This window comes from Phascolarctos cinereus, unplaced genomic scaffold, assembly GCF_003287225.1.
Source record: "Phascolarctos cinereus isolate Bilbo 61053 unplaced genomic scaffold, phaCin_HiC Scaffold_726;HRSCAF=1367, whole genome shotgun sequence".
NCBI lineage: Eukaryota > Metazoa > Chordata > Mammalia > Diprotodontia > Phascolarctidae > Phascolarctos > Phascolarctos cinereus.
In genome coordinates, this window is record NW_027556098.1 from 418,498,881 (window position 1) to 418,526,816 (window position 27,936).

General features: G+C 43.2%; 1 protein-coding gene across 1 annotated transcript; it reads left to right on the forward strand.

Moving 5' to 3' along the window:
• Positions 1-27,912, forward strand: LOC110219745 (uncharacterized). Its single transcript, XM_021003366.2, has 6 exons — positions 1-91; positions 1,986-2,272; positions 4,231-4,325; positions 9,591-9,717; positions 13,557-13,652; positions 20,232-27,912. The coding sequence occupies exons 2-6, from the start codon at positions 2,236-2,238 to the stop codon at positions 22,220-22,222; spliced, it is 2,346 nt and encodes a 781-aa protein (XP_020859025.1). The 5' UTR covers positions 1-91; positions 1,986-2,235; the 3' UTR covers positions 22,223-27,912.
• Positions 27,913-27,936: the final 24 nt, after the last annotated feature.

Below are 27,936 nucleotides of genomic sequence, written 5' to 3' on the forward strand. Positions count from 1 at the left end.
GAGTAAGTGACCAGTCCAGGGATCCCCTAAACTGGTCCTGAGAGGATCTCCTAAACTTCGTCCTAAGCGTTGTCCTGAGGACCGGGTTCAGGTGCGCAGGCGCAGATCTCCAGGGCTGGGCAGGGGTAGGGATGGAGCGGGTGCTTTGTTCCTGGGGCACTTGGACAGGAGCCAGGGAGGGGAGCTGGGCTTGTGTGTGCATGGGCGTGACACGCGTGTGTGAGTGTGTGAGGGGCTGGGGATCGTGCGTGCGTGCAGTCATGTATGTGTGGGATTGCATGTGCATGCGTGCCAGAGGGAGGGGAAGGGGCTCTGCAAGGGTGGAGGGCAGGGCGGGGGTGTGCTCAGACTCTGAGAGTAGAGTCCGGGGTTTTGCATGGCCCGCTTCTGTCTCTGCCTGGGGTCTGTCTCCCTGTGTAGACACACACACCTGTGTGTATGAGCCCACCCAGGGAGCTCCGTCCTAGGCACCAGATCCAGCCGTCTTTGGGTAACACTCTCAGACCCTGGGCTGGAGAACCTGAGGGCTGGGTGTTGGGGGTCTCAGGAAGCTGGAGCTGTGAGTATCCATGATGGCAGGTGCATATCATGTATGTATGTATGTATGTACCTCACGTATGTGTGATACCAGGAGGTCCAGGGAGATGCCGTTTTGAGAGATTGCTGGGATGCCTAGGACAGGGAAAGATGGGGGTGGTGGTAGCTGCAGGGATGTCAGGCAACAAGCCCTTACTGTGTGCCAGCACTAGGCTGGGTGGCTCAGTGGCTAGAACCCTGGGCCTGAGATCAGAAGACTCATCTTCCTGACTTCAAATCCGGCCTCAGACACTTCCTAGCTGTGTGATCCTGGGCAAGTCACTTCACCCTGTTTGCCTGAGTTCCTCATCTGTCAAATGGACTGGAGAATGAAATGGCAATCCACTCCGGTATCTTTGCCAAGAAACCCCAAATGGGGTCAGGAAGAGTCTGACAGGACTGATGAACAAAGCTAAGAGCTGGGGATAAAAAGAGAGGCAAAGATGCGGTCCTTGCCCTCAGGCAGCTGACATTCTAATGGGGAGACAACGTATTTTGTATTTGTTGTGCCCTACGCACACACCATACACATACACCATGTCCATATGCTGCTGTTGAGCCTGGGCAGACACTGGAGATTCTGAGGCTGCCCCCTGCGTCCCGGGCCATCGCCAGTCCTCCTGACTTTTGTCTTACCGCCGGACGTTGATAGCTCGGGAAGAGAGTGAGGCTGAGACTGTTATGTGCACATGCATGCATATAAACACATACACATATACACATACGGAGGGTAGATGGAAGGTGATTTCAGAAGGAAAGGCTTCCTTCAGGCCTGCCATTCATATGACACTTATGTATATTATCTCATGAGGAAACTGAGGCAGGCTGTGGGTTAAGTAACTTATCCCGGGTCACAAGTTAATTAAGTGGCTGGGTAGGATGTGAACTCAGGTCTTCCTGATTCTGCTCCCGGTGCCGCTTAGCTGTCTCAGTTCAGCCGCTTTTTGCCCCCTCCCACCTTCGGGTGTCTCTCCAGCCTCCCGCCTCCTAAGATCCCTGGTCTAGTAGTAGCTGCCACAGGTTGGCATGCTGTGTGTACTAGGCAATTGTCAAATGAATGGAGTGCAATCGCGGGAGATGATTTCATGCCTAGTTTTGTGTTGGGACTTACTCCATCAACAAGAATTTATTAAGCGCCTGCTGTGTGCCAGGTACCTTGCTATAAGTGCTGGGCTGCAAAGAATGGCAAAGACAGCCTGGTCCTCCAAGAGCTCACATTCTGGGGCTGGGTGGGGAGACAATGACATGCAAAAAACAGCACATACTCTAGGTGGGCCTGGCCTAGAATGTGTGATTGTCAGCCAGTCAGCCAGTAAGCATTTATTAAGTGCCTACTGTTGTGTTGGGCTAAGTGCTTGGGGGTGCTTTCTGGGTCTCATTGTTGACTCTGCTTTGTCTCTGGCCCCCAGCACCCTGAAGGTGAATCCACAGAGCACCAGTGGCCAGCTCTTCAGAAAGGTGGAGGGATTGGAAGACAGCCCTCTGGGAGCCCAAATCCATCCCACTTATGCCCAGACCTTTGCCCGGACCTTCAGTGCTGAGATCTATGAAAGGAAGATGTCCTGGAGCTTCGGGTGATCGGGCAAGTCCCCGTCACTGGGGCTGGGGAGAGAGGACCTGAGAAAAGCCAGATGTTAAGACCAGCCTTGAGAGGTGACCATGGAGGCCTCCTGGCTCCTCATGCTTGAAGAGAGAGGTGAGGAGTTCTGGGGCTGGGGGCGTGGAGCGGTATGGAGAAGAGGCGTGTGGGAGGGACACCTTTGGGGAGAGTAGATGAGGGAACCCTGGCAGGGAGAGCAGGAGCCCAGACGTAACAGCTCCCCTCCTGCCTCAAACACCGTTCATTGGGCCACAGATACCGTGCTAGAAGGGACTTAGAATTCTCTGTCTCGGTTCTGCAAGAGTAGCCAAGGCGGTCTGGGTCTAGCTCCATTCACCTGCCACGCCTCAGTCTGAGCAGGGCAGTCAATGGGAGAGTGCCATCCCTGGGCTCACCTTCTGGGCCCTGCAGACCCGCATCCTTTCTGCTCTTCTGATGTGAGGTAGGGAAGAGCAGATCTCCATGGCTTAGTGAGTGAAGACTCTTACAGGCCGATGGAGGTGGCGAGGTGGATCTTGAGTAGTATGCTGAGAAGACCTGAGTTCAAATCCTGCCTCAGATACTTACTAGTTATGTGTCCTTGGGCAAGTCACTTAACTGCTGTCTGCCTCAGTTTCCTCACCTGTAAAATGAGGGGGTGGACTCAGTGGTCTCTAAGGTTGCTTCCAGCTCTCAATCTATGACTGCATCCTTTAGACTAGTTTTAAAAGGGTCTTACTGATATTCCTTTCTTCATTTTTAAAAGCACCACTGTCACTTTCCACTGCCTTTCTCATCCCTCAGTAGAGCCCATTCCTGGGCAATCACTCCGTTTCCATCCTTTTCTCTCCTTCTTCCAAGCTTTAGCATGTAAAATTTGTTCAATCCAAATGTGTGCAACCCCAGCAAGGCTGGGAGTGATCTTCCCTTCACTGCTGCTGACGCGAGGGGGGCTTCTGAAAGCTAGGTGTCTGCAGAGAACCTTCAATTAGCTTTCTCCACCAGTTCAGCTAGTTGATTCACACCAAATCACAGAACACCAGGCTACTTGGCAGCCTTCTGGTTCAGTCTTTTTGGGAAAAAGATATACCAAATGAGAGGTGGAAGACTGAACTGCCCCCAAGCAGTTCATCCTCCCTAGAGATGGCTCTAACCATTGGGACATCGTGTTTCTCCCAACATCAGGCCTAAATGGGTGCTTGGTGACTTCTGCCCTGTGGCTCCTAGTCTTATCCACCGATTGCCCTGAGCTCTGCCATCAGAGGCCAACCTGAACAGGTCTCACACATTGCGCACAAACCAGAGAAGGGAATGGAAACATTTAATTTGATGTGGAGAGGCAGCCTAGCAGCAGAGGGGATTGGCAGCCTGCCTTGGTGTCAGAAAGATCTGGGTCCAAGTCCATCTCTGAGGCTTCTTACCTGCATGACCTTGGGCAAGTCATTTCCGTTTTCTAGGACTGAAGTGGTTCTTAACCTGGGACGTATGAGCTAAAATCATTTTAGTGACCGTATTTCAATATGATTGGTTTTCTTTGTAATCCTATGCATTTTATTTTATACACCTAGAGACACGATTGTGAGGCATCCACAGACATCAGTAGACTGGATGCTCAAGGGTCCGGGCTAGAGGCAGGGCCCCCTTCCACCTCTAGGTCCATGGCCTGTGTGACCTGAGACAAAGCGCTTAGCCTCCCAGTGGCCTAGCAACCCTCTTAGGACTAGGAGTAGCCGAGTATCGTTATAGGGATGTTCCTCACTGGAGAGCTTCAGACATGAGTTAAATCACAGATTTGGACTGCCCTTCCTGCCCCCTCCAAGAGTGAAGCAATTGAGTCATGGAGACCTTGAGTCTCACACTCAGTGTCACCCAGGACATAGCAGGAGGTTCTCTGTCCCTGGGAACCTGCCCATTTGGGCCCATGAGCTGTGGCTGTGATCCAAGGAGAACTGACACGGCTGCCTCTCGTCTGCCTCTGGGCTGCCAGCCAGCTGCTGTGTGGGGACCTGTCCCCCCGGGGGGATCTGGAAGCTGCCTGCTAGGACTGGCCGCTTACCTCTTTTCTTTTCCCCCAGCTCTGCTTTCTCAAGATTTTGTCCTTCCCCCAATGAGAAGAGTGAAGGAGGAGGTGGAGGGCGTGACATCTGGGCACCTGATGGCCAAGTCCCAGGTGAGTTAGGCTTTCCTGCCTCTTCTGAAATACCGTCCTGTTTCTCAAACCTCTCTTTCCCCTGTGCTTGGCCAGTGCCCCTGCAACCAAATCCAATCCAACGTCCCACCACTTGGTTATTCTCCAGCAAACAATCGGGAAATCTGACTTAGGATATGGGTAGATTTAGGAGGGGGGTTAGCACTGGAAAGGGTATGAGAAATCATGTTAGCCTCCCCCCTCCCCATTTCACACATGGGGAAACTGAGGCCCAGAGATGAGATATACCTACCTCGGTTCACCAGGGGTAGGACCTGGGCCAGGATCCATTCATCTTCCCGTTGTGCCCTAGCCCTGTCCAGTGAATGCTTCCTCTAAGCTTCCTGCCTGCTGCAGAAGGCTCCTCTTTGGCCATTCATTTGGGTTCTTTTTGGTTGTTTCCCTTTTTTAAAAAAAGTGTTTTGCTTTTTTTTAAAAATCTGTTACTGCGTCACATTCGTTGATTTGCGGCTCAGTGGTGCAGTGGATAGAGCACTGGGCCTGGAGTCAGGAAGACCTGAGTTCAAATTCAGCCTCAGTCACCGACTAGCTGTGTGACCACAGGCAAGTCACTTAGCCTCTATCTGCCTCAGTTTCCTCATCTCTAAGATTGGGATAATAATAGCTCTTGCCTCACGGGGTTGCTGTGAAGATCCAATGAGAAAATGCACATGTACAGTGTTTTGTAAACCTTAAAGCACTATGTAAAAGCTAGGTATCATTATTAATGATGCAATAACAATAATGATGACTATATTTCTCTCCCTTCCCTTACTCAGTAACAAAGATCAGAAACAGCAGTTCAGCAAAGCCCACCAATAAATGAATCATATGTGACAGCGTCAGTGACATCTAATAACAACACCTGCCTCTCACGGTTGTCTCGGGGGGACCAAATAGGATAATGTTTGTAAAGCACTTCGCCTAGAGCCTGGCACATGGGAGGCACTGTATAAATGTTAGCCCTCATTATTATTTTTATTTCTCCTCCACTCACTGCTCCCCTGAAAGGAGAGCAATGTGCTTTCCTATCTCTTCTCTGGGGCCAAGCTTAGTCATTATGCTTCTATGGAGTTCACTTACATTTTTATCATTTTTTACCTTTCCAGTGGTATCTTCATTACGTTCATTTTTTTTTCTTGGTTCTGCTTACTTCACACAAATATTTCTGTGTTTTTCTGAATTCCTCGTATTGGTTATTGGGCTGATCAGAGTTTCTAAGTCTTTCAAGGTTTGTCTTTACAATATTGTTGTCATTGTATGAATTGTTGTCCTGGTTCTGATCATTTAACTCTGTATCAGTTCATAAAGGTATTCTTGGGTTTCTCTGAAGCCATCCCCTTCCTCATTTCTTATAACACAAGAGTATTCCAACCCATTCATATACCACAACATGTTCAGCCATTCCCCTCAGTGTCTAGTTGTCACCACAGAAAAGTTGCCACCATTAACTTCTTTTAAAAAAACATATTTAATTTTTTTTCCAATTACATGTAAAAACAAAATTTTGACATTCATGTTTTAAAATTTTGAGTTCCTAATTCTCTTTCCTTCCCTCTCCTTGAGAAGGCAAGCAATTTGATATAGATTATGTGTGTGCAGTCATGCAAAACATATTTCCATATTGACCACACCATGAGCTTCGTAAGCTATTTTCTTCAGCTTTATTTCTTTGTTTTTAGCTTGACCTATCAGGACTTTCTCTCGCTTGGCATTCTGGGACTAGGCAGATTTTTCTTCCTCATTATCATGTCCTGCTAAATTTTCCCCCTGAATTTGTATATTTTCTTTTTCCTTGGGAAAAAAAAATTCTTTTTTTTTAATGTATCATTTCCCCCTGTAGAATGTATGTTCCTTCAGGGTAGGGACTGTCTTCTGCTTATATTTCTATTCTCAGTGCTTAGCACAGTGCCTGGCATATAGTAAGTGCTTAATAAATGCTTGTTGATTTGAACTCGATCAGAAAAAAATTAGTCTTCTGGAGGGTATGGGAAAGGCAAAGGAAAGTGGGGAAAGAGGTTACCCACATATGGTAGCAGTGCTGGAAATACGGGGACAGGAAATGAGGGCTGGGGTGATTTCTTAGAATGAGGGAAGCCTGGAAGTGCCAGATCGCTACCCAGAAATACTGGATATTTCAAAGACACCAGAATGTCTAAGCTTGTCCATTTCCTCCCAGCCCCCCAACATTAAGTTAGATCATTTTAGTTTATTTTTGTTACTTTAGTTGGTGTAAGGCAGAATCTCATGAGTTAACTTTTTATTCCTTTAGTCATTGGTGATGCTGAACATTTTTCAAAGTATTCGTAGCTGGTGGATAGAGCACTGGACCTAGAGCCAGGCAGATCCGAGTTCAAACCTGGCCTCCAACACTTACTAGCTGGGTGACCTTGGGCAAGTCCCTCAACCTCTCTCTGCCTCAGTTTTCTCAATTGTGAAATGAGGATAATAATAGCACTTATGTCTTAGAGTTGGGAGGCTCAAATGACATGATATTTGTAAAGCACTTGGTAAACCTTGAAGCATTATGTAAATGCTAGCTATTATTATTATTATTATTATTATTACTAGGCATATTTCTTCATTGGTAGACTGTCTGGCCCTTTGGCCCTTTGTCCACTGAGATTACATACTGTACTCATAGATTTGTATCAATTGCCTATAAATTCTACAAATGAAGCTTTATGATGCATATGTAGAAAGAATCATGTTTCTTATTCCACTTCTTTTATTTTTAAAATTTTCTTATATTTCATCAGGTAGATATTATATAATTGAATCTATTAACCTTGCCCCCCGTAAATTATTTTGTTTCCTTATATTAAAATTTATTAATACATTTTGTTTTGACACATCTATTACTTCCAAACAAACAATTCCCCAAATCCATAATATTCTCCAATTAAAAAAAACACTTCAGAAAAATTATCTCATGTAACTGATAGTATGCATAACTTTGGACTCTTTGAGTACCGTTTGTAACAGAAGGGATGTAGGTTTCAGACTTGGCTACCTGGGTCAAAAACTATATTTGTATTTGACTTGAATTCAGTTGTCTTTTAGTGTTTTCTGTTGTAATAAATGTGTACATATATTATCTCTTTTAATCCTCACAACAACCCTGTGAGGTAGATGCCATTGTAATTCCCATTTACAAATGGGAAAACTGAGTCAGATGGAGGTTGTTAATTGCTCAGAGACACACAGCTAGTAAATGTCTGAGACAGATTCAAACTCAGGTCTTCCTGACTCCCAGGCACAGTGTTCTATTGACCGTGCCATGCAGCTATCAGATTAAAAACCAAACAATACAACATATCTTCTCGAACGTTGACCCCTTTGAGTACATCTAGGGCTTTGAGGATGTGAAACGACCAAGCGTCCCCTCTGTGCCCATATGGCCGTTGGGTTTTTCTGGAAGACCTCTGGTGACTCCCTTACTACCTGAGAAAGCCTGCTTCACTTTTGGATCGCTTTCCTGGGGTTAGGGGGCTTTTCTTTGCCTCAAACCTAAATGCAAGTCTTCATAAGTCTGACCTGTTGCTTCTTGATCTGCCCTTTTGAGCCAAGCAGAAGACGCCTCCATGGGAGGGCCCTTCAAATACCTGAAGACAAAATCATGTCTTCCCTGAGTCTTCTCTTCTCTGGACTCAGCACCCCTGTTCCTTCAACCAGCCCGCATTGTCTCTTCACCATCCTTGTGGCCTGTCCTGCCTCTCCCTTTTAAATAATAATAATAATAATAATAATAATAATAATAATAATAATAACAATAGCAGCTGACATTTCTGCCATGCTTCCTATGTGCCAGGCACTGTGCTAAGCACTTTTACAAATAATATCTTATTTGCTCCTTGCAACCCTGGGAGGTAGATTGCTATCGTATCCCCATTTTACAGATCAGGAAAATGAGGCAAACAGATGTTAAGTGACTTGCTCATGATTTTATAGTTAGTAAGTGTCTGAGGTCATATTTCAACTCAGGTCTTCCCAACTCCAAGCCTGATTGGGATGTATGTGCACCTACTTGAAAATCCTATGAATCCACAAAGGTCCACTGACTGTATTCCTGCCAGTGAGTTGTGATCTGCCCTTCTCCTGGAAGGAGGGGAGAAGGGGCACCATGGATAGCTCGTATAAAGGGAGGAGTGGTTTGAGGTCACAGTTGTTAATGCCTAGGTGTAAGATAAAGCTCACATATAAATCTGTGGTTTATAATCTGACTCCTGAGGACAGTACCTCATATACAGTAAATGCTTAGTACATGCTGGTTGATTGATTATTCCCCAAACCTTGTGGTCAGTAATGGAGAGTGATATATCTAATTAGAAAGTAGCATCAAGGGGCAGCTAGGTGGTACAGTGGATAGAGTACCGGCCCTGCAGTCAGGAAGATCTGAGTTCAAATCCAGTCTCAGACCAGACACTTGACACTTATTAGCTGTGTGACCTTGGGCAAGTCACTTAACCCCAAATGCCTCAAAAAACAAAAAAGGAAGAAAGTAGTATCAATCAGCCAGCATGCATTGAGCTCTGATCATATGTGCACTAAGTCCAGGAGATGCAAAGAGAGGCAAAAACATTGTTCCTTCTTTTCTGCGCTGGCTCTGAGTTGGGCTGGTTCCTGGGTAGAATATAATACAAATACTATGTTTTGTACTGAAATGAAATGAAATGCTTGTAGGCCATTCAGCTGTTCACAAAAGGAGACTTATTTAGCCATTGCACAAGGCTGTTCAACCAGGCAGTGCATCAAGGACATCCTTGGTTGATCTGGCTGCTGCTGAGTGTTCATGGTGGTCTTTCAGCCAAGCACCGGGACTGCCTGGAGCTGTTTTATAGTCCCAAGGCAAAGGCCATAAGCTGAGTCTTGAAAAAAGCCAGAGAAGCTAAGATGTGGAGGTGAGGAGAAAGAGCGCTCCAGGCGTGAGGGACAGCCAATGCAAAGGCGTAGAGATGAGAAATGAGCATCACATATGAGGTATAGCAAGGAGGCCAGTAAAGCTGGATTATAGAATATGGGGAAGGGAGAAACTGGAAAGGTGGGAAGGGGCCTACTTGTTAAGAGTTTTAAATGCCCAACGTTTCATCCTGAACGTAAGAAGGAATCGCTAGAATCTGAGTAGGAGAGTGTGGGTGACGTGGTTAACCCTACAGGAAAAGGCTGAGGCTGGATTTGAACTCAAGTCTTCACAGCTCTAGGCCTAGTGCTCCATCCACTGCACCACCAAAATGTTTGCCCTTTCAGGAATTGGTGACGTTCCAGGATGTGGCTGTGGACTTCACCCAGGAGGAGTGGGGGCACTTGGAGCCGGCCCAGAAGGACCTGTACAGGGAGGTGATGCTGGAGAACTACCAGAACTTTGTCTCCCTTGGTAAGGACAGCTTGCCCCCGGAGCAAATATCTGACCATTGGAAAGTCAATGGTGCAGTTCTGAAGCATTTATGAGGTGCCTACTATGTGCAAGGCACTGTGCTAAGTGCCTGAGAGGCAAACACAGAAACAAAACACTGTCTTCAAGGAGTTTAACTTAGATGTGGGGGATGCAACATCTGTGAAGATAAGTAACACAAAATTACATAAATTACTCTAGAGAGAAACAGGAGGGATCTGGCGGGGCTGCTTATAGTACATCAGACCCGAGCTGTGCTTTGCAGGGAGCTAGAGACTCTAACAGGTGGCAGAGGTGAAGCCATGGTGGGGACATGGAGGTAGGAGGTGGGATGTTATGTCCAGGATACAACCAGCCCGATTTGATCTGCATGGAAAGGGCTTGAAGGGAGGATGTTTCATGAGATAAGCAAGTCTGGAAAAACCATTTTGGGTGGGAGCTATATTGTAGGGCTGGCTTTAAGGCCTAGTTGGGAATTTTGTGCTTTAGAGTAGAGGCAATACAACTTTTGTGAATTGAGTCATATTCTAAGTGTTGTAGGGGAGACAGTATGGTAGCTCTGAACATTTCGGAACAAGGGAGCACTGTGTCAGGTCCATGTTTTAGGAATGTCAGTTGGACAGCTGCGTTGAGGATGGATCAGGCATACCCTGCTTTAGCCCAGCAGCTACTGGGTCAGTAGCCATCATGCCACTCTTTTCTGCCCAACTCTCATCTCCAAACAAAGACCTCTCTATCTGGGAGGTCCATGGTACAAGGCATGAGATAGTGGAAAGAGCAATGGGCTCGCACTCAGGAGGTCCAGGTTCTAATCCTGACACTGCTTCCTTTTAGTTATATGACTGTGAACAGATCACTTCACATCTCTGGGGCCTCAGCTGTCTAATGTGGAACATAAAAGGTGGATCAGCTAGTCTCCAAGGTCCTTTTCAGTTCCTGATTCATTCATTCTGAGCTTGATGAAAATATTTAGGAGCTAATAGTCAAGTCAAGAAGCATTTATAAATGCTTACTATGTGCCAGGCACTGTGCTGAGGACTGGAGATACAAAGAAAGGCGAAAACAGTCCCTGCTCCCAAGGAGTTCACAGCCTGATAGGGGAGACCGTGTGTGTGTGCCAACAAGGCATGTACAGGAGACAGTGGGGATGGCTTCAGAAAGAAGGCTCTAAGGTTAGGGAAGACTGCAAACAGCTCCCTTTTTAGTTCAGTTTTTGTTTTCTTTTTTAAAACAATTATCTGTGCTTATTTATTTTAAAGCACAGAGACCTCATTATTGGTGTGGTTATTATTTTTGTCATCTTCAGTTCCAAATTCTCTCCCTCCTCTTACCCCTACCCCCACCCAATGAGAAGGCAAGAAACAAAAAAGTATGTGCGGTCATGCAGAACCCATTTCTTGGAAAAGGCTGCTTGCAAAAGGTCAGACTTTAGGTGGGACTTGAAGGAAGCAGGAAAGCTAAGAGGAGGAGATGAGAAAGAGAAAGGAGGGAGGGAGGGAAAGAGAGAGAGAGAGACAGAGAGAGACAGAGACAGAGAGACAGAGAGAGAGAGGGAGAGGAATGGAGGGAGGGAGAGGGAGAGAGAGAAGGGGGAGAGAGACAGAGAGGGAGACAGAGACAGAGAAAGAGAGAGAGACATAGAGAGACAGAGAAAAAGAGAGAGAGAGAGGGAGAGAGGAATGGAGGGAGGGAGAGAGAAGGGGGAGAGAGGCAGAGAAAGAGAGAGAGAGAGACAGACAGACAGAGAGACAGAGAGAGAGACAGACAGAGAGAGACAGACAGAGGAATGGAGGGAGGGAGAGGGAGAGAGAAGGGGGAGAGAGACAGAGAGGGAGACAGAGACAGAGAAAGAGAGAGAGACAGAGAGACAGAGAAAGGGAGAGAGAGAGAGAGGGAGAGAGGAATGGGAGCGAGGGAGAGAGAAGGGGGAGAGAGACAGAGAAAGAGAGAGACAGAGAGAGAGAGAGAGAGAGAGAGAGAGAGAGAGAGAGAGAGAGAGAGAGAGAGAGAGAGAGAAGACAGAGGCAGAGACAGAGCAGAACAGAGAAGTGGGGAGAGACAGAGAGACAGAGACAGAGTGTCATGGGTGAGGAACTGCCAGGTGGCAACGTAGAAATTGTAATTTTCAGGACTGCTCTTACAATGATAATCCCCCCCGCCATAGTTTCTAGTTTTGAGGATTCTCTAACAGTAGATCAATGGTTCTGCTTTTCCACTGAATCTCCCCTAGCCACCATTGAAACATATGGAGTCTATTTCTTCCTGGCTGGTGGCCTCCTACAGGCTGCAGATGTCTGGGGTGCTTAGGTCTGGTCTGATTTGCTGTATGGCGATATTCTCAAAGTGGATGAATTCCTTCATCTCTTAGTGCCAGGCACTCTGTGTTGGTGCTCCATTTCCATTTTGTCTTCTTATTTCCAGAGCCTAGCATAGTACCTGGCACACACCTAGTAGGTGCTTAACGAATGGCGGTTGGATCGAATTGTCAGTGACAGGTTCTCTCCCCAAGTCTTGGCACCGCCCTTTGTGCGTTCTTTTGACCAGCCCAGTTGGCCTCCTGGATGTTCCCCATGCACCATACCCCATAGCCATCTCCATGGTTTGTACAGTTCTCTCCCTTGTGCCTGGAATGCACCTTCTGCTCTCCTCTGTCTATTAGACTCTCTGGATCATTTTCTTTGTCAACTGGGTCAGAGGGTTGGTCTATAAAGAAACAAATGGAATTAGGTTGTATACGTGCTGTTTATTCTCTTTAAGCTAGAGAAACATATGTATGGGAGTCAGAAATAATTCTGAACTCAAAGAAGAGCTATTTGAAGGGAACTTTTATATCCTCAGAGTAAGCCCCTCTCTCCTCCTGACTCAGGATGCCTGTGTCAGCCAAAGTGATAGTCCCCATGTCTGTTAACCATGACCATGGAAATGACATAAAATGGGAATGGGACAGAGTCTGTAATAAGATAGGGTCCATAAAGGAATAAGAGAAGAGAGGAGTCGTAGTGTCAGTTGACGTTGTAGTTCCAAGAGGATGCTTAGGATGTCTGGTTTTCTTCTACCAGCATGCAAGGCACGTCTGTTATGCCAATCAGAGGCCCTTTTCGATTGGTTAACCCAGGTTTCGGCCCTCTTTGGAGGGGCTCAAGCTATCCTTACCTTCCAAGGTCAGAGGAGCTCAAACCACCTCCCATAGGAATCCTTTTCTGGCCCTCTCCAGCTCCTAGTGCCTCACCCTCTAAATTATCTTGTATTTACTTTGCATGTGCTTATATATCTACAGCCCCCTATAGAATGTAAGCTCCCTGAGGGCAAGACTTGTCTGTATCCCCAGTGCTTTCTACACTGCCTCACACACAGTAGGCTCTTAATGGGGTTTGTCCATTGATTGATTATTCAAATACATATCCTAGAGATATGAAAGGTTCATATTTCTTAGCTGGGATTGGACCAAAATGGATTAGTTTGATTTGAACCTCAGTTCACCCTGTGATCCATTCCCTGCACTCCCTGGGAACACAATGTAGGGTGTTCTACTGAAGTCTTTTGTTACTACTCCCTGGACCTTCTTATAGAATTTGATTCAATTCAATTCAGTTCAGTAAACATTTATTAGCACCTACTATGTGCTAAGCCCTGTGGATACAAAAAGAGGTAAAAGAGAATCCCTGCCCTCAAGGAGCTTACAATCTAATGGTATAGATAACATGTAAACAAATATATAGGGAAGCAAATGATGTACAGGAAAAATAGGAAATAATTAACAGAGGGAAGGCACTGGGGTGGTGCTCTGTCTTCAGTACTTCCTGTTTCTTTCTCATGAGCAGGGCTTGCTGTTTCCAAACCAGAAGTGATTTCCCAGCTGGAGAGAGGCAAAGCCCTGTGGCTCCCAGATGGAGGTGTCCCAAGATGCACTTTTCTAAGTAAGTCTTGGAAGACCAGCAGGAGACCCTTCCTGGTATCTCTCCAGTTAAATTCTCCTCCGGTTTCAGAGAAAGAGTCATTCCTTCTTTCCCCTTGACCCTACTGCCACCACCTGAAGAGATTTACAGAAGATCCGAGTTGGAAGAGGCAATCAGAAGCCATTTGGTATCGCTCACACTGGAGCAAGAATTCCCTCTACAGTGGCCCCCATAAGTGGCTCCCTCTTACCTCGAGAACACAGGTTCTTGACCTTTTCTGTGGCCTGGATGCCTTTGGTGTCTGCTGACATTTTCTCCAAAGGATTCCCTTCTAAGAATATTTTTAAAAAAATATAATTACAGAGGAAGTCAATTACATGGAAACCCAGTTATCAAACTATATGTTTTTCAAAACCAAGGTTACAAACTTTACCTTGTATAAAATATAAACTTCTTCTTGGCTTTTAAAGCCCTTCACCACCTGGCCTCAACCTAGACTTCCAGCCCCGTTATCCATTACACTCCCACCTGAACACAATGGTCTTCCTTCTTCAGACCTGAAGCTCAATCACTTGTCTCTTCATCTTTGCCCTGCCTTGCCCTACCTCCCCCAGCCCCATGTCTATCATGCATTCCCTACTCACCCCTGGCTCTTAGAATCCCCCTTTTCCTTCAGAAGTTTGTCCAGGCCTGTCTTATAGGTACATCCCTTTGGGGAGTAAGTGAAAGATAGATGGGAGAAGGTAGAGACTTGAGTCAGGGAGGACAATTTGGAGGTTTTTGCAATAATCGAGATGGATGGGCATGGGGGCCTGTATCAGGCAGAAGAGAAAAGGAGAGAGAGATGCCTTGAAGGAAGATAAGACTTGGCAATGGATTAAATCTGTGATATAAAGGAGAAAGCAGAATTAGGGATGCTGCCGAGGTTGACTGATGTTTTGAACCTGGCCAACTAATTATGCCTTGGAAAGAAGTCAGTTCAGAAGAGGGTTGGATTTAGTGGGGGGAAACAACATATTCCAAAGAGAACTCTTTATCTCCCCCCAAATTTGCGCCCCCCACCCCTTTTCTGGACAGCCCAAGGTGCCATCACTGTTCCGGTCTCCCAGGTGTGCGGCCTCGGCGTTATCCTTGACTTCTCACTCTTTCACCCACTTATCTAATCAGTTGCTAAGTTCCTCTCATCTCTTCCCTTCTTGCATGGCTGCCAGCCTAGCTCAGGGCCTCAGCACTTCTCACCTAGACTACTTCAGTGGTGCCATGATTGGTCTTCATTCCTTTACTCTCTCCCCCTTCACTCCACATGCTCACCAGGGTGATTCTCCTTCAGCTTTGGTCTGACTATGTCACTTCCCCTCTTGGTCAGCTCCAGTGACTTTCTATCACTTCTCAGATAAAATATGGATTCTTCCTACGAGGCTTTGAAAGCCCTTTACAATCTGGCCCCAACCTGCCTTTCCAAACTTATCATACTTTCTGTCCTTTCCCACACTGCTTAGCCAAAATGGCCTTTTTGCGGTTCCTCACACATGGCACTCTATTTCCTATCAAGAGGCAATACTTGTAAAGCACTTAGCTCAACACATAGTAGGTGTTTAATAAATGCGTGTTCCCTTTCCTTCCCTAGCTCTATGCCCTGGCAATGGCCATCCACCATGCCTGGAATGCCTTCCTTTCTTCACGTCTCAGCCGAAGTACTACCTTGTATTTGAAGCCTTTCCAGATTGCCCTAAGTGCTAGCTGCCCCTCATTCCCGACACTGCCTATTTATTTGTCTTTATTCTTTATAGCCTGGATTTATGTACATGTTGTCTCCCTCGATAGAAAGTAAGCTTCTTTTTTTTAAAGTTATTTTATTTTAATTTTATTAATTTATTTTGATTTATCAACAATCACTTCCATATGCTTTTGAGTTGAAAATTTTTCTCCCCTTTCCTCCCACCCACCCTCCCCAAGATGGCGCACAATCTGATATAGGCTATACATTTACATTCCTCTTAAACATATTTTCACATTAGTGAAATTGTAAGTAAAAATTAAAACCAATAGGAGGAACCATCAGAAAGATGAAACAAAACTCAACAGAAGGTAAAAATAAGTGATAGCGATTCGACTTCCATAGTTCTTTCTTTGGATGTGGACAGCATTTTCCATCCCGAGGCCTCTGGAGATGTCTTAGATCCTTGTAATGCTGAGAAGGGTTCAGTTTAACAATATTAGTCATTGCATAACATGGCTGTTATTGTGTATGACGTTCTCCTGGTTCTGCTCACTTCACTCAGCATCAGACCATATAAGTCTTCCCAGGTTTTTCTGAAGTCAGCCTGTTCATCATTTGTTATAGCACAATAGTATTCCGTTACATTCATATACCACAACTTGCTCAGCCATTCCCCAGTGGATGGGCATCCTCTCAACTTCCAATTCTTTGCTACCACAAAAAGAGCGGCTATGAGTATTTTTGTACATGTGGGTCCTTTTCCCATTTGTTTGATCTCTTTGGGATATAGCCCTAGAAGTGCTATTGCTGGATCAAAGGGTATGCACATCTTTGTAGCCCTTTGGGCATAGTTCCAAATGAAAGTGAGCTTCTTGAGAGCAGGGACTAGTTCATTTCTGTTTCCTATCACCTTGTATCCCTTTACCTAGAATGGCATCTTGCATAGGAAAGATGCAGGCTAAATGCTTTTTGGTTAACAGATTGGCCGATTGCTCAGCTGCTTTCAAATGGCCAGTGGTAGCCTCCTGTCAAGGCCAAGGCCCCATTCCTCTGGACAAACCATGATTTATCTGCATGGGTTTTAAAATACAGTGTCTAGAACTGAACTAGGTGGCTCAGTGGATAGAGCTCTGGGCCTGAAGTCAGGAAGACTGGAGTTCAAATCTAGCTTCAGACAGCTGTTTGACCTTGAGCAAGTCACTTAACCCATTTGCCTTAGTTTCCTCATCCATAAAAATGAGCTGGAGAAGGAAATGGCAAACCACTCCAGTATCTTTGCCAAGAAAACCCTAAATGGGGTCATGAAGGGTCAGACATGACTAAAACTACTGAACAACAGGAGGAACTGAGCTTAAAAGTCCAAATGTGGGCGGGGTAGAATAGAGTAGAGTAAGACAAGGGCTTCCTATGACCTTGACACTAATGAATGTGAAAAGGCTTCTCTCTTCATGGAGCCCAGGATTGTGTTCACTTTTGCAGTGTCTACAAGAAACTCTGGTTCGTAGTGAGCTCGTGGCAATCAGAATCTTTACGTCTTTTGAGTGTGACTCCTGACAAACCATTTGTGGAGATGATGTTTTAACTGAAGTGTAAGGCTTCACACTTATCCTTAAATTTCATGCCAAGTCATCAAACTTTTATTCAGCACTTACTGTGTGCCAGGTACTGTGCCAAGTGTTGGAGATACAAAGAAAGACAAAAATAGTCCCTACGTTCAGGGAGCTCATAGTCTACTGGAGGAGACAACTATGTACATTCAGTATATTAAAGAGGATCAATTCGAGATAATCAATAGAGGCAAGGCACTAAAATTAGGAAGGACTGGGAAAGGCTTTTAAGGCAATGGGGTGAAGTGACTTGCCCAGAGTCACACAGCTAGTAAGTATCAGGTGTCTGGGGTCAAATTTGAACTCAGGTCTTCCTGAATCCAGGGCCGGTGCTCTACCCACTGCACCATCTAGCTGCCCCAATAGGAAAGGCTTTTTGCAGAAGGTGAGATTTTAGCTGAGACCAGAGGGAAGTCATGGAAGCCAGGAGGTGAAGATGAGGAGAGAGAGTTTCAGGCCCGGGGGACAGCAAGTGAAAATGCTTAGAGCAGGAATGTGGAGTATCTTATTCAAGGAAGAGCGAAGGAACCAGCAGCATTGGATCACAAGGCATGCTCATTATCCCAGCCTGCTGAGCTTAAAAAACATTGTTTTTGATTCAGCTATCTGGTATATTAAGTATTGCACACACGCTTGTTTCTACCAACTATCTATAATTTCATTGAACATCTTGATAAAAACATAGACGAGGAGAGGGCCAACATATCTAACATATCTAAGATGTGCTACTAGAGGACTCCCCATAGGTTGAGGACATCTTCTTATTCATTACTCTTTGTGGGTAAAGTTACTCAGCCAGCTGTCCCTGTAGGCGATATGAGGTAGTGCCTGAGTGGAGGCTCAAAGGAAGGAGGGGATTCTGGGGTGCAGATGAGAGAGGAGAGCATTCCAGTCGTGGGGAATGGCTAGTAAAAACCAAAGGCAGAGAGAGGAGACTGAGCACCATCTCTGAGGAACAGCTGAGATACTTTCATCCAGACCACATTTCATCATCTTGACCACAAAGAAAGCCCATTTTATGCATTTATTTATTTATTTTTTTGGTGAGGCAGTTGGAGTTAAGTGACTTGCCCAGGGTCACACAGCTAGTGTGTGTTAAGTGTCTGAGGCTGGATTTGAACTCAGGTCCTCCTGACTCCAGGGTTGGTGCTCTATCCACTATACCACCTAGGTGCCCCACCACAAAGATTTCTTGAAAGACTTTGCCAAACTCTAGATATTGGCTGCCTTTAACATCCCCTCGTCTATTTGTTCAGAAATCTTATCAATAAAGGTTAGTTTTGCCAATGTGTTCCTATTGAATCCATGCCTTTTCCTCCTTTGAGGCCTTGCAAAACATCAATTTTATGTTTTCTGAATTTTGCCATAGATAGCTTCAGGTTGACTGATCTGTAGTTTCTATAACCTGTTTCCTATTTCTCGCTTTGCAAATATTTTATAAAAGATTGCTTCTGGTGGTTCTCTGATGATATTCTTTCCATAACCTGGAGTGTTATACATTTAGTTCTGGGTAGTTACTCTGTTACTATATTCTTACCTGTTTTTGTCTTCAATTTCTCCTTGAAGATGTTTGTTCTATCTTTTCCAAACTGACCATTCTTTGTGTGTGTATGTGTTTATTTTCATTTTTTTGTTTTTTTGGTTTTGTTTTTAGGCAATTGGGGTTAAATGACTTGCCCGGGGTTACACAGCTAGTAAGTGTCAAATGTTTGGTCTGAGGCCGGATTTGAACTCAGGTACTCCTTACTTCAGGGCCGGTTCTCTATCTACTGCATCACCTAGCTGCCCCCGAGTGTGTGTTTTTAAAAATTAATCAACAAGTGCTTATCAAATAATAAATATGTGCCAAACTATGTTAGGTTCTGGGGTTACAAAGACAAAAATTAAACAGTTTTTGCCCCCAAAGAACTTACATTCTGATAGAGGAGACAACATTCACATAAACTAGCATATCCCATCTGAAAAAGGCACAAGGTACAAACAAAATCAATGAAGCCAATGCCAGAAAACTGGGGAAATTTTTACAGTAAGTTTCTTTGATAAAGGCCTCATTTCACAAATATGTGGAGAACAGAGTCAAATTTATAAGAATACAAGTCATTCCCCAATTGATAAATGGTCAAAGGATATGAACAGGCAGTTTTCAGATGAAGAAATTAAAGCTATCTGTAGTCATATGAAAAATTGCTCTAAATCACTATTGATTAGAGAAATGCAGATTGAAAGAACTTTGAGGTACCAGCTCATACCTATCAGATTGGCTAATGTGACAGAAAAGGAAAATGACAAATGTTGGAGGAGATGTGGGGAAATTGGGATACTAATGCTCTGTCGATAGAGTTGTGAACTGATTCAACCATTCTGGAGAACAATTTGGAACTGTGCCCATAGAACTATAAAAGCATGCATACCCTTTGATCTATCAATACTACTACTAGGTCTTTTCACAAAGAAATAAAAAAAGAAAAAGATCTATACGTACAAAAATATTTGTAACTGCTGTTTTTGTGGTGGCAAAAAATTGGAAATTGTGGGGATGCCCATCAACTGCAGAATGGCTGGACAAGTTGTAATATGTGATTTTGATGAAACAGTATTATGCCATAGAAAATGATGAGCAGGATGCTCTCAGAAAAACCTGGACTTACATGAACTGATGCAAAGTGAAGTGAGCAAAACCAGGAGAACATTGTACACAGTAACAGCGATATTGTACGATGATCAACTATGAATGACGTAGCTCTTCTCAGCAATACAGTGATCTAAGACAGTTCCAAAGGACTTATATGAAAAATGCTATCCACCTCAAGAGAAAGAACTGATGGAGTCTGAATGAAGATCAAAGCATACTATTTTTCACTTGATTTTTTTTCCATGTGTGTTTTGGTCTGTTTTCTTTCACAATATGACTAATAAGGAAATATGTTCTCATGACTGACTGCACATGTATAACCTGTATCAAATTGTTAAGGGAGGAAGAAAAGGAGAGGATTTGGAACTCAGAATTTAAAAAAATGAATGTTAAAATTGGGGTTTTTTTGCATGTAATTGAAAAAAAATAGAATATTTAATTTAAAAAAGGCACAAGGTAATATTGGTAGAGAAGGCAGTAGCTGGGAGGAACAGGAAAGACCTCATGCAGAAGGTGGTGCTTGGGCAAACATCGTTGGAATATGGAGATTTGGAGATATGGAATCTAGGTCTTATAAAATAACTTCTTTTTTCTGAATACAGAGATCAGTGAATTTTAACAATTTTTTCCCCTTCTTACAGCTTCTTTTGCTCAGAAGACAAGATATGAAACCAAGAAGTCGATTTCAAAGGAGGGTATTTCTATGAGAGAGTTATCCAAGAAGAGATTCACAAAAGATGGCCCCTCGTATCCCAAGTTTGAAGAAACTTGGGATTGTGATGTCAGATTAGCCAAGCAAAAGGGCAGTACAGAAAGACAGTACTGGAGATCAATAGTCACTCACAGAAAACCTTTTAATGAGTTGAGTGTTCACGACTTTGGAGGAAAGTTCAATCTAGTGTCAGTTCTTCCACAACAGACAGGTCCAATGAGAAAAAGTCTCCACAAATGTACAATTGAAAAAAGCTTTGAACAATTTTCAGAACTATGTAAATATAGTAAACTCTCCTTGGGAAAGACACTTTCTAAGTATAAGTGCAGAAAGCCCTTCAGTTACCATTCAGACCTTATTCCGTACCATAGAATACATTCTGGAGAGAAACCCCACAAATGTAATGAATGTGGGAAAGTTTTTAGCAACAACTCATGCCTTATTGTACATCAGAGAATTCACACTGGAGAGAAGCCCTATAAATGTAATGAATGTGGGAAAGCTTTTAGCCAGAAGGGAAACCTTAATACACATGAGATAATTCATACTGGACTGAAACCTTTTGAGTGTAATCTATGTCAGAAAACCTTTGGCAACAATTCATCCCTTATTCTACACCAAAGGATTCATACTGGTGAGAAACCCTTTCAATGTAATGTATGTGGAAAAGCTTTTAGCCAGAGGGGATACCTTAAGCAACATGTTCGAATCCACACTGGAGAGAAGCCCTTTGAATGTAATGAATGTGGAAAAACTTTCAGCAATAATTACCACCTCACCCGACATCAAAGCGTTCATACTCAAGAGAAGCCTTATGTATGTAATGAATGTGGAAAAGCCTTCAGCCAGCAAGAGTACCTTAAGAAACATAAGAGAATCCACATTGGAGAGAAGCCCTTTGAATGTAACGAATGTGGAAAAGCCTTCAGTGACAATCATCAACTAACTCGACATCAAAGTATTCATACTCGAGAGAAGCCTTATGTATGTAAGAAATGTGGGCAAACCTTTAGTAATAGTTCCCGCCTTAGTGAGCATCAGAGAAATCATGCTCGAGGGAAACCCTATAAATGTAATGAATGTGGCAAAGACTTTAGGCACAGCTCATCTCTTGTGCAACACCAGAGGATTCATACGGGAGAGAAACCCTTTCAGTGTAATGAGTGTGAGAAAGCTTTCAGCCAGAGGGGAGATCTTAATAAACATAGGAGAATTCATACTGGAGAAAAACCTTTCCAGTGTCACGAATGTGGGAGAGCCTTCAGTCAAAGAAAGTACCTGACTGAACATCAAGAAATTCATTCTCAGGAGAAGCCCCATCAATGTAATGAATGTGGGAAAGCCTTCAGTAGGAAGAAATACCTTACTGAACATCAAGGAATTCATTCACGAGAGAAACCTTTTAGGTGTAATGAATGTGGGAGAAACTTCAGCCTAAGGAAATTCTTTATTAATCATCAGAGAATTCTTCATCCTCAAGAAAAACCCCAAGAATGTAGTGAATGTGGGGAGGTCTTCAGCAATATTACATCCTTTATTGACCATCAGAGAATTCATATTGGAGAGAAACCATTTAGATGTAATGAATGTGGGAAAGCCTTTAGCAACAATTACCGCCTTACTCAACATCAAAGAATTCATACTGGAGAGAAATCCTACGTATGTAATGAATGTGGGAAAGCTTTCATTCAGAGAGGAGACTTGACTAAGCATCAGAGAATTCATACTGGAGAGAAACCTTTTCAGTGTAGTGAATGTGGGAAAGCTTTCAACCGGAGTGGAAACTTTAAGCAACATCAGAGAATTCATACTGGAGAGAAACCTTTTGAATGTGCTGAATGTGGAAAGACATTTAGGCAGAGACAAAACTTTACCACACACAAGAAAACTCATACTGGTGAAAAACCCAGGGAAATATAATAATCTGGGGAAATTTTTTTTTTTAGCTCAAAGGAACATTCTAATAATATAAAAAAATTCATGCTAGAGAGAATCCCTATAAATGTAATGAATGTTGAAAGCCTTCAACACGTGCTCATCCTTAGGAAGTATGAAAGAATTCATATTGAAGCAAAACTCTGTCAATATAATTGACCATGGGAAAACCTGTGGATTGTAGTTTATGCTCCATCAGAGATTTAATCCTAGAAATTAACTGTCAGAGATATAATAATATAGAAGAGTCTTCATAAAGACTTGTAAATTGTTCGATTCTAGAGTCAAGATCGCAGATTTTGTAACAAACTATAAAATTGTTTTGATATTCTTAAGAGAAAACTAACTATGTTCATCTTTCTCTTGATATACACATTAGTTGCCATTTGGTGACAATTGGGTAGCATAAATTTAGGATTTGAAGTAGCATCTAAACTATAAGATCTCAAAATTGGTTTACTAAAACATTTAGGTATTTGATATGAATACGGTTCACTTTAGTTACCTTTTAGAGCCAAGGAACAAAAAGATGGAAGGTAGTGACTTAAAATAACTTTCTTGCCTATGGCTGGGTTATTCTTAATTTGGAGACTCTTTATAAAAGAATATCTCTTGAGATGTTAAGTAATTACCTGTGGATTGGATAGTTCCAAGTTATATTAACTGTATTGTCTTAGGATAGAATCATAGTGTCAATCAGTCAATCTGAGCTAGTGAAGATCACTTAGCTAACCAGTCTGGATCACAGAATCTCAGAGTTCAGAGGAATCGTAGATACAAACTGGTCTAAGTCACACTTGGACATGAATCCTCACTATATCATACAACATACCTATTTTTAGAAATAATTTTATTTTTACTTTTTCTTTTTTTTAGTTACAAATTATCTCCCTCCCCCTTTCCTGTAACTAATGAGAAAAAAAGCAAAACCTATTACAAGCATATATATAGTTATACAAAATCAAATTTCACACTAGCCATGTTAAAAAAAAACAGCCCAAAAACAAGAAAAAGAGGGGAAAAAATGCTTCAGTGTGTGCTCTGAATCCATCGGTTCTCTATCTGGAATTGGAGAGCATGTTTTATCATGAGCCTTTTAGAATGGTGGTGGGTCATTGTGTACAGCATAGATTTCTTGAAAAGTCTACTAAGTGGTCATCCAGTCTTTGCTTGCATACCTCCTGCGAGGGAAACCTACTAGCTCCTGAGGCAGTGCATCCCACTTTTGGATAGCTCTAATTATTATGAAGTTTTCCTTTACATCAAATCTAACTTTGCCTCATTGTAACTTCCACTCAGTTTTATTACTTCTGTACTTGGGGGCCAAGAAGGCTTCCCTTTTCTGAATACCAGTCCTTTGCATACTTCATTGAAGACAGTCATGATCTCCCCACTAAATCTTTTTCTCCTTGCTAATAATTCCCAGTTCCTTTAGGAGATGCTCATATGGTATGATCTGGAAGTCCTTCACTGTCTTAGTTGCCTTCTTCTGGACATTCTCCAGTTTATCAACCTCCTTCCTCCATTGTGGCACCCAGAATTGAAAATGAAACTTTAGCTGTGGTCTGATCAGCATAGAGTACAGTGGAACTAGCACCTCTGGAGACTTCAGTTCTAGAATTATCTTTACTTTTGCCTAGTTGCCACCTCCAGAGTCAATGATTTTTTAAAGTGGGATGTAGTTGTGGTGTAATAAATGTACACAGCTTTGTCTTCTAGTTTAAAAACTGGAAGAGTAACTGTTTTACTGAACATTAGGAAATTCATTCTACAAAGAAATCCTATAAATATAATCAATAAAGGAGAAACCAGACTGGAGAGTCTTCATTAGTGATCAGAGAATTCTTCATTCAAGAAAACCTCTAAAGATGTAACGAATGAGGAGAGACTTTTATCGGCACATCCTTAATTTAGTTTTTTCTTTTAATTTTTTAAATTAAATTTTATTTTTTTCAATTATCAAACTTTTTTTTTTTCTTTGTCTTACTGCCTACCCTCATGGGGAAACAAAGAAAAATAAAACCCTTGTAATAAATAAGCACAGCAAAGCAAATTCCCACATTGGCCAGCTCCAAAAATATATCTCATCTGGCATATTAAACCATCACCTCTGTATCAAATGGGCAGCATTCCTCCTCATTAATCCTCTGGAATCACGAATGATCATTATGTGGATCAGAGCTGGTTAAGCCTTTTAATTTTTTAAATTTAATTTAATTTTGCTTTCAGTTCCAGATTTTCTTCCTCCTTCCACCCATTGAGAAGGCAAGAAAAACAAAACCCGTTACAAGTATGTATAATCGTGCAAAACAAATGATCACATTAGTCATGTCCGAAAAAAAAAAGGGAGAAAGAAGATGTATGCTTCACCCTTCCCTCTGAGTCCATCAGTTTTCTATCTGGAGATGGTACATTTCATCATAAACCCTTTGGAATTGTGGTTGGTCATTGTATTGATCAGTTGTTGTTCGTCCTTCATTTCAGAGAGGACCAATGACATCATGGTTGATCAGTTGTGGAAGAATGATTAATTGGGGTACAGTGTCCACCTGAACAGAGGGAATGGGGGCACAGTGCAAGGGTAAAACCCAGAAGCGTTTATTAGGTGAGTATAGCACAGGTGCATGTGGGGAACAGTAGACCTTGGTTGTCTGCTCCAATTGATTGAAGGTTTAGGGAATGGATTATATGGTTTACAACAAAGGGAGGCAGGAGAATAGTAGGAATGCAGAGTACCCAGAACCAAGATGTGTGTGCAAGCCATGTCTGTTTGGGATTGGTATGAACCAGTTTGAGCCAGGCCTGGGGTTGCTGGCACAAGCAGAGGTGTTCTGCGTGTTCTGCAGTGAACGCTGCAGAGGATCACTGGAATGTTAAACTGATTTTGATTCTCAGGTTATTTCAGCCTCTCCTGTATGATAAAAGAGTTCGGGCAAATCAAGGTGATTAGTAAACTCATTATTCATTCCATCTCTACATAGGTGATGTCTTGAATTGCATTTGAATTGGATTTAAGTGAGGCAGAGTTGTACAAAGTTGTCAGCTTTACTCTCTCAGAGTCATCTAAGTCCAGTGGCAAGACAAGTCAAGACAGCTATTGACAGCTGGGATGCAGAGTGGATGACTTTGGTGTCTTCGATGGCTGACCAAGTTCTAAATGCTCTATAGTACCTGCTTGAGCTGCCTTCATGGTCGTAGGAACAAATTGTTCTCATCTGCCCATTCCACTGGGGAAAGTCTTCACATGCTTGGGGTAAACATCCCCCTAGATCACCAGCAGGTTTGAGACCTATCAGTTACCCTTAACCTGGTTTAGCTTGTCTCCTGAGAAGGTTTACCAGGGTGTGACCACTGCCCATGCTGTAGCTTCTTGGAGCCACAGGTGAGAGCTGGGTGACAGGTAGACAGCAAAGGTGGGTGAGTGGCCCTGAGAAGGGCTCAGCAGACCTCCCACCAGAGGTACCAGTTCTGTGTGAACAAAGTCGATTATCTTTACAATATTGTTGTTATTGTATAAATTATTCTCCTGCGTCTGCTTACTTCATTTTGCATCAGTACGTAGAAGTCTTCCCAGGTTTTTCTGAAACCATCCCTTTCATCATTTCTTACAGTACAATAGTATTCCACTACCTTCATTTACTACATCTTGTTCAGCCATTCCCTGATTGATAGGTACTCCCTAAGTTTCCAATTCTTTACCCCCACCAAAAGAGCTCCTATAAATACTTTGGTATACATTGGTCCTTTTTCTTTTTTCATCTCTTTGCGGTATAGACTTAGTAGTGGCATCACTGGGCTAAAGGGTATGCACAGTTTAATAGCTTTTTCTAGGCACAATCCTAAGTTGCTTTCTAGAATGGTTGGACCAGTTCACAACTCCGCCAACTTGTTGGTTTTTATAATATTTGTACTATAGTATAAATTGTTCTTCTGGTTCTACTCACTTCATTCGGCATCAATTTATGTAAATCTTCCCAGGTTTCTCTGAGATGGTTTCTTTCTTCATTTATTTCAGCTAAATAGTATTTGGTTACATTCATGCACCATAATGTGTTCAGCCATTCTCCAATTGATAGGCACTACCTTAGTTTCTATTTTTTTTTTGTTACACAAAAGAGAGGCTATAAATAATTATAGGATCTGTTCCACTTTCTTTGATCACCTTGGGCTATGGGGCTAGTAGCACAGCACAGCCTTAAATAATTATAAGATAGTTCAGACCATTCTCTGTATCCCACCCCCACCCCAAGCCTCACCCAACAACAGACCTATGTCTACCACTATTCTGCTCTGAGTCAGTTTTCTCCTTTTTCATTATCTTGGAGGTGATGAGAGTGATGCTCTGGCCCCCTTCTTCCTGTCCTCCATTTAGGAGTCCTGTTCCAATTCCTGTCCCCTACTCTTTCTTGATTCACTACGATGGCCAATTCTGGCCTGATCTTACTGTCTCCCATGGAGACACTGCCCACTCCAACCAGTCTCACCATTCCACATAAGAAAAGCAGGGCACAGAAAGCAGAACAGCCTTCCAAACCACAAAACAATCTAGTGCCCAGACCTGAGTTTCCTTGCCTTCAGGACCAGAGTTTCAGACACCAGGCTTTCTGCCACCAGGACTTCTTCCAGGAAAATACCAGGACCAGTCAAAAGCCAAGCATACTTCATAGGCAGAGAATCTTCTGACCATGCATCCTACCCATCTTGGAACAAGCATTAAACATGAGAGTGCCAGGTATCTACAGACCAAGGTGCCTTCTCTGGTGCTTGAGTGAGATCTTGTGCCACCACTCTCTATCATCCTAAGGCCATTAAGTGTGGTATCCTCAGCCAAATGGTACTGCCTCCTTGTCTTTGGCCAACAAATGTCCACATCTTCCTCTCCCTAGCCTTGTAATTCAGGCATCTACTGCCTTGACAAAAATCCTCTTACCTGCAGCTGTTTCTTGCTTTTTCATTCCTATCCACCTCAGCCTTAGGCCTCCCAAGTATTTAGGTTCGTTATGCTCTCCCTTTCCCCAGTGACCTCTTGAAGGCCTGTTTTATTGTTAAAAGACTTCCCTTTGTCTCAGACCTTTCTGATGTATATTTTTTCCATTATCTTGCATTCATGGACACCTTACTTGTTTAGAAGATAATGCATTCCTGGCAATTTTCTCCACAGTAGATTTTACCTTCTTTAATGATTCTGATGTGGGGCCAGGAAGTGAAGACACCGGGGTAGGCATAATAATCTTTGTTCCACTTTCAGTTCCAGAGCCTCCTTCTACCACTATTACTTAGTATCCTCTTCTACTTAGAGGTTCTTCTTATTAGCCTGTATCGTCCTATTCAGATTCTTGTCATTCTCCCTTCTCAGGCTGTCTTATTTGTCACATTCTGCTGGGTGATCAACATCCTTATGTTTCTCTCTGCATTCTGTCTTCTAGATTGCTTTGGTTTGTAGAGTGCTCACATGTTCTTTGAGCCTTGTTTCTTGCTACTTTTCTGCCAGACTTGCCTCCACTTCAGTATTTTTATATTCCAAATCTGCTAATCTCTTGCTTCTTTAGAGAAACTCTCCATTGTGGATTAAATGTGGGCTAATTTGCTAATTCAGTTTTTTTTTTATTTTGGCTTTTAAAGCTGTAACATGTGACATGTTTGTTAGCTTTAAAAATAAATTCAATTTTATTTTATTTTCAGACCCAAATTCTCTCCTT

Excerpts from the sequence above, each read along its gene's own strand:
- LOC110219745 (XM_021003366.2), top strand. The coding sequence starts at position 2,236 with ATGGAGGCCTCCTGGCTCCTCATGCTTGAAGAGAGAG. Across the intron at positions 4,326-9,590 it reads ACCTGATGGCCAAGTCCCAG|GAATTGGTGACGTTCCAGGA; the intron begins GTGAGTTAGGCT and ends TTGCCCTTTCAG. Across the intron at positions 13,653-20,231 it reads CCCAAGATGCACTTTTCTAA|CTTCTTTTGCTCAGAAGACA; the intron begins GTAAGTCTTGGA and ends CCCTTCTTACAG.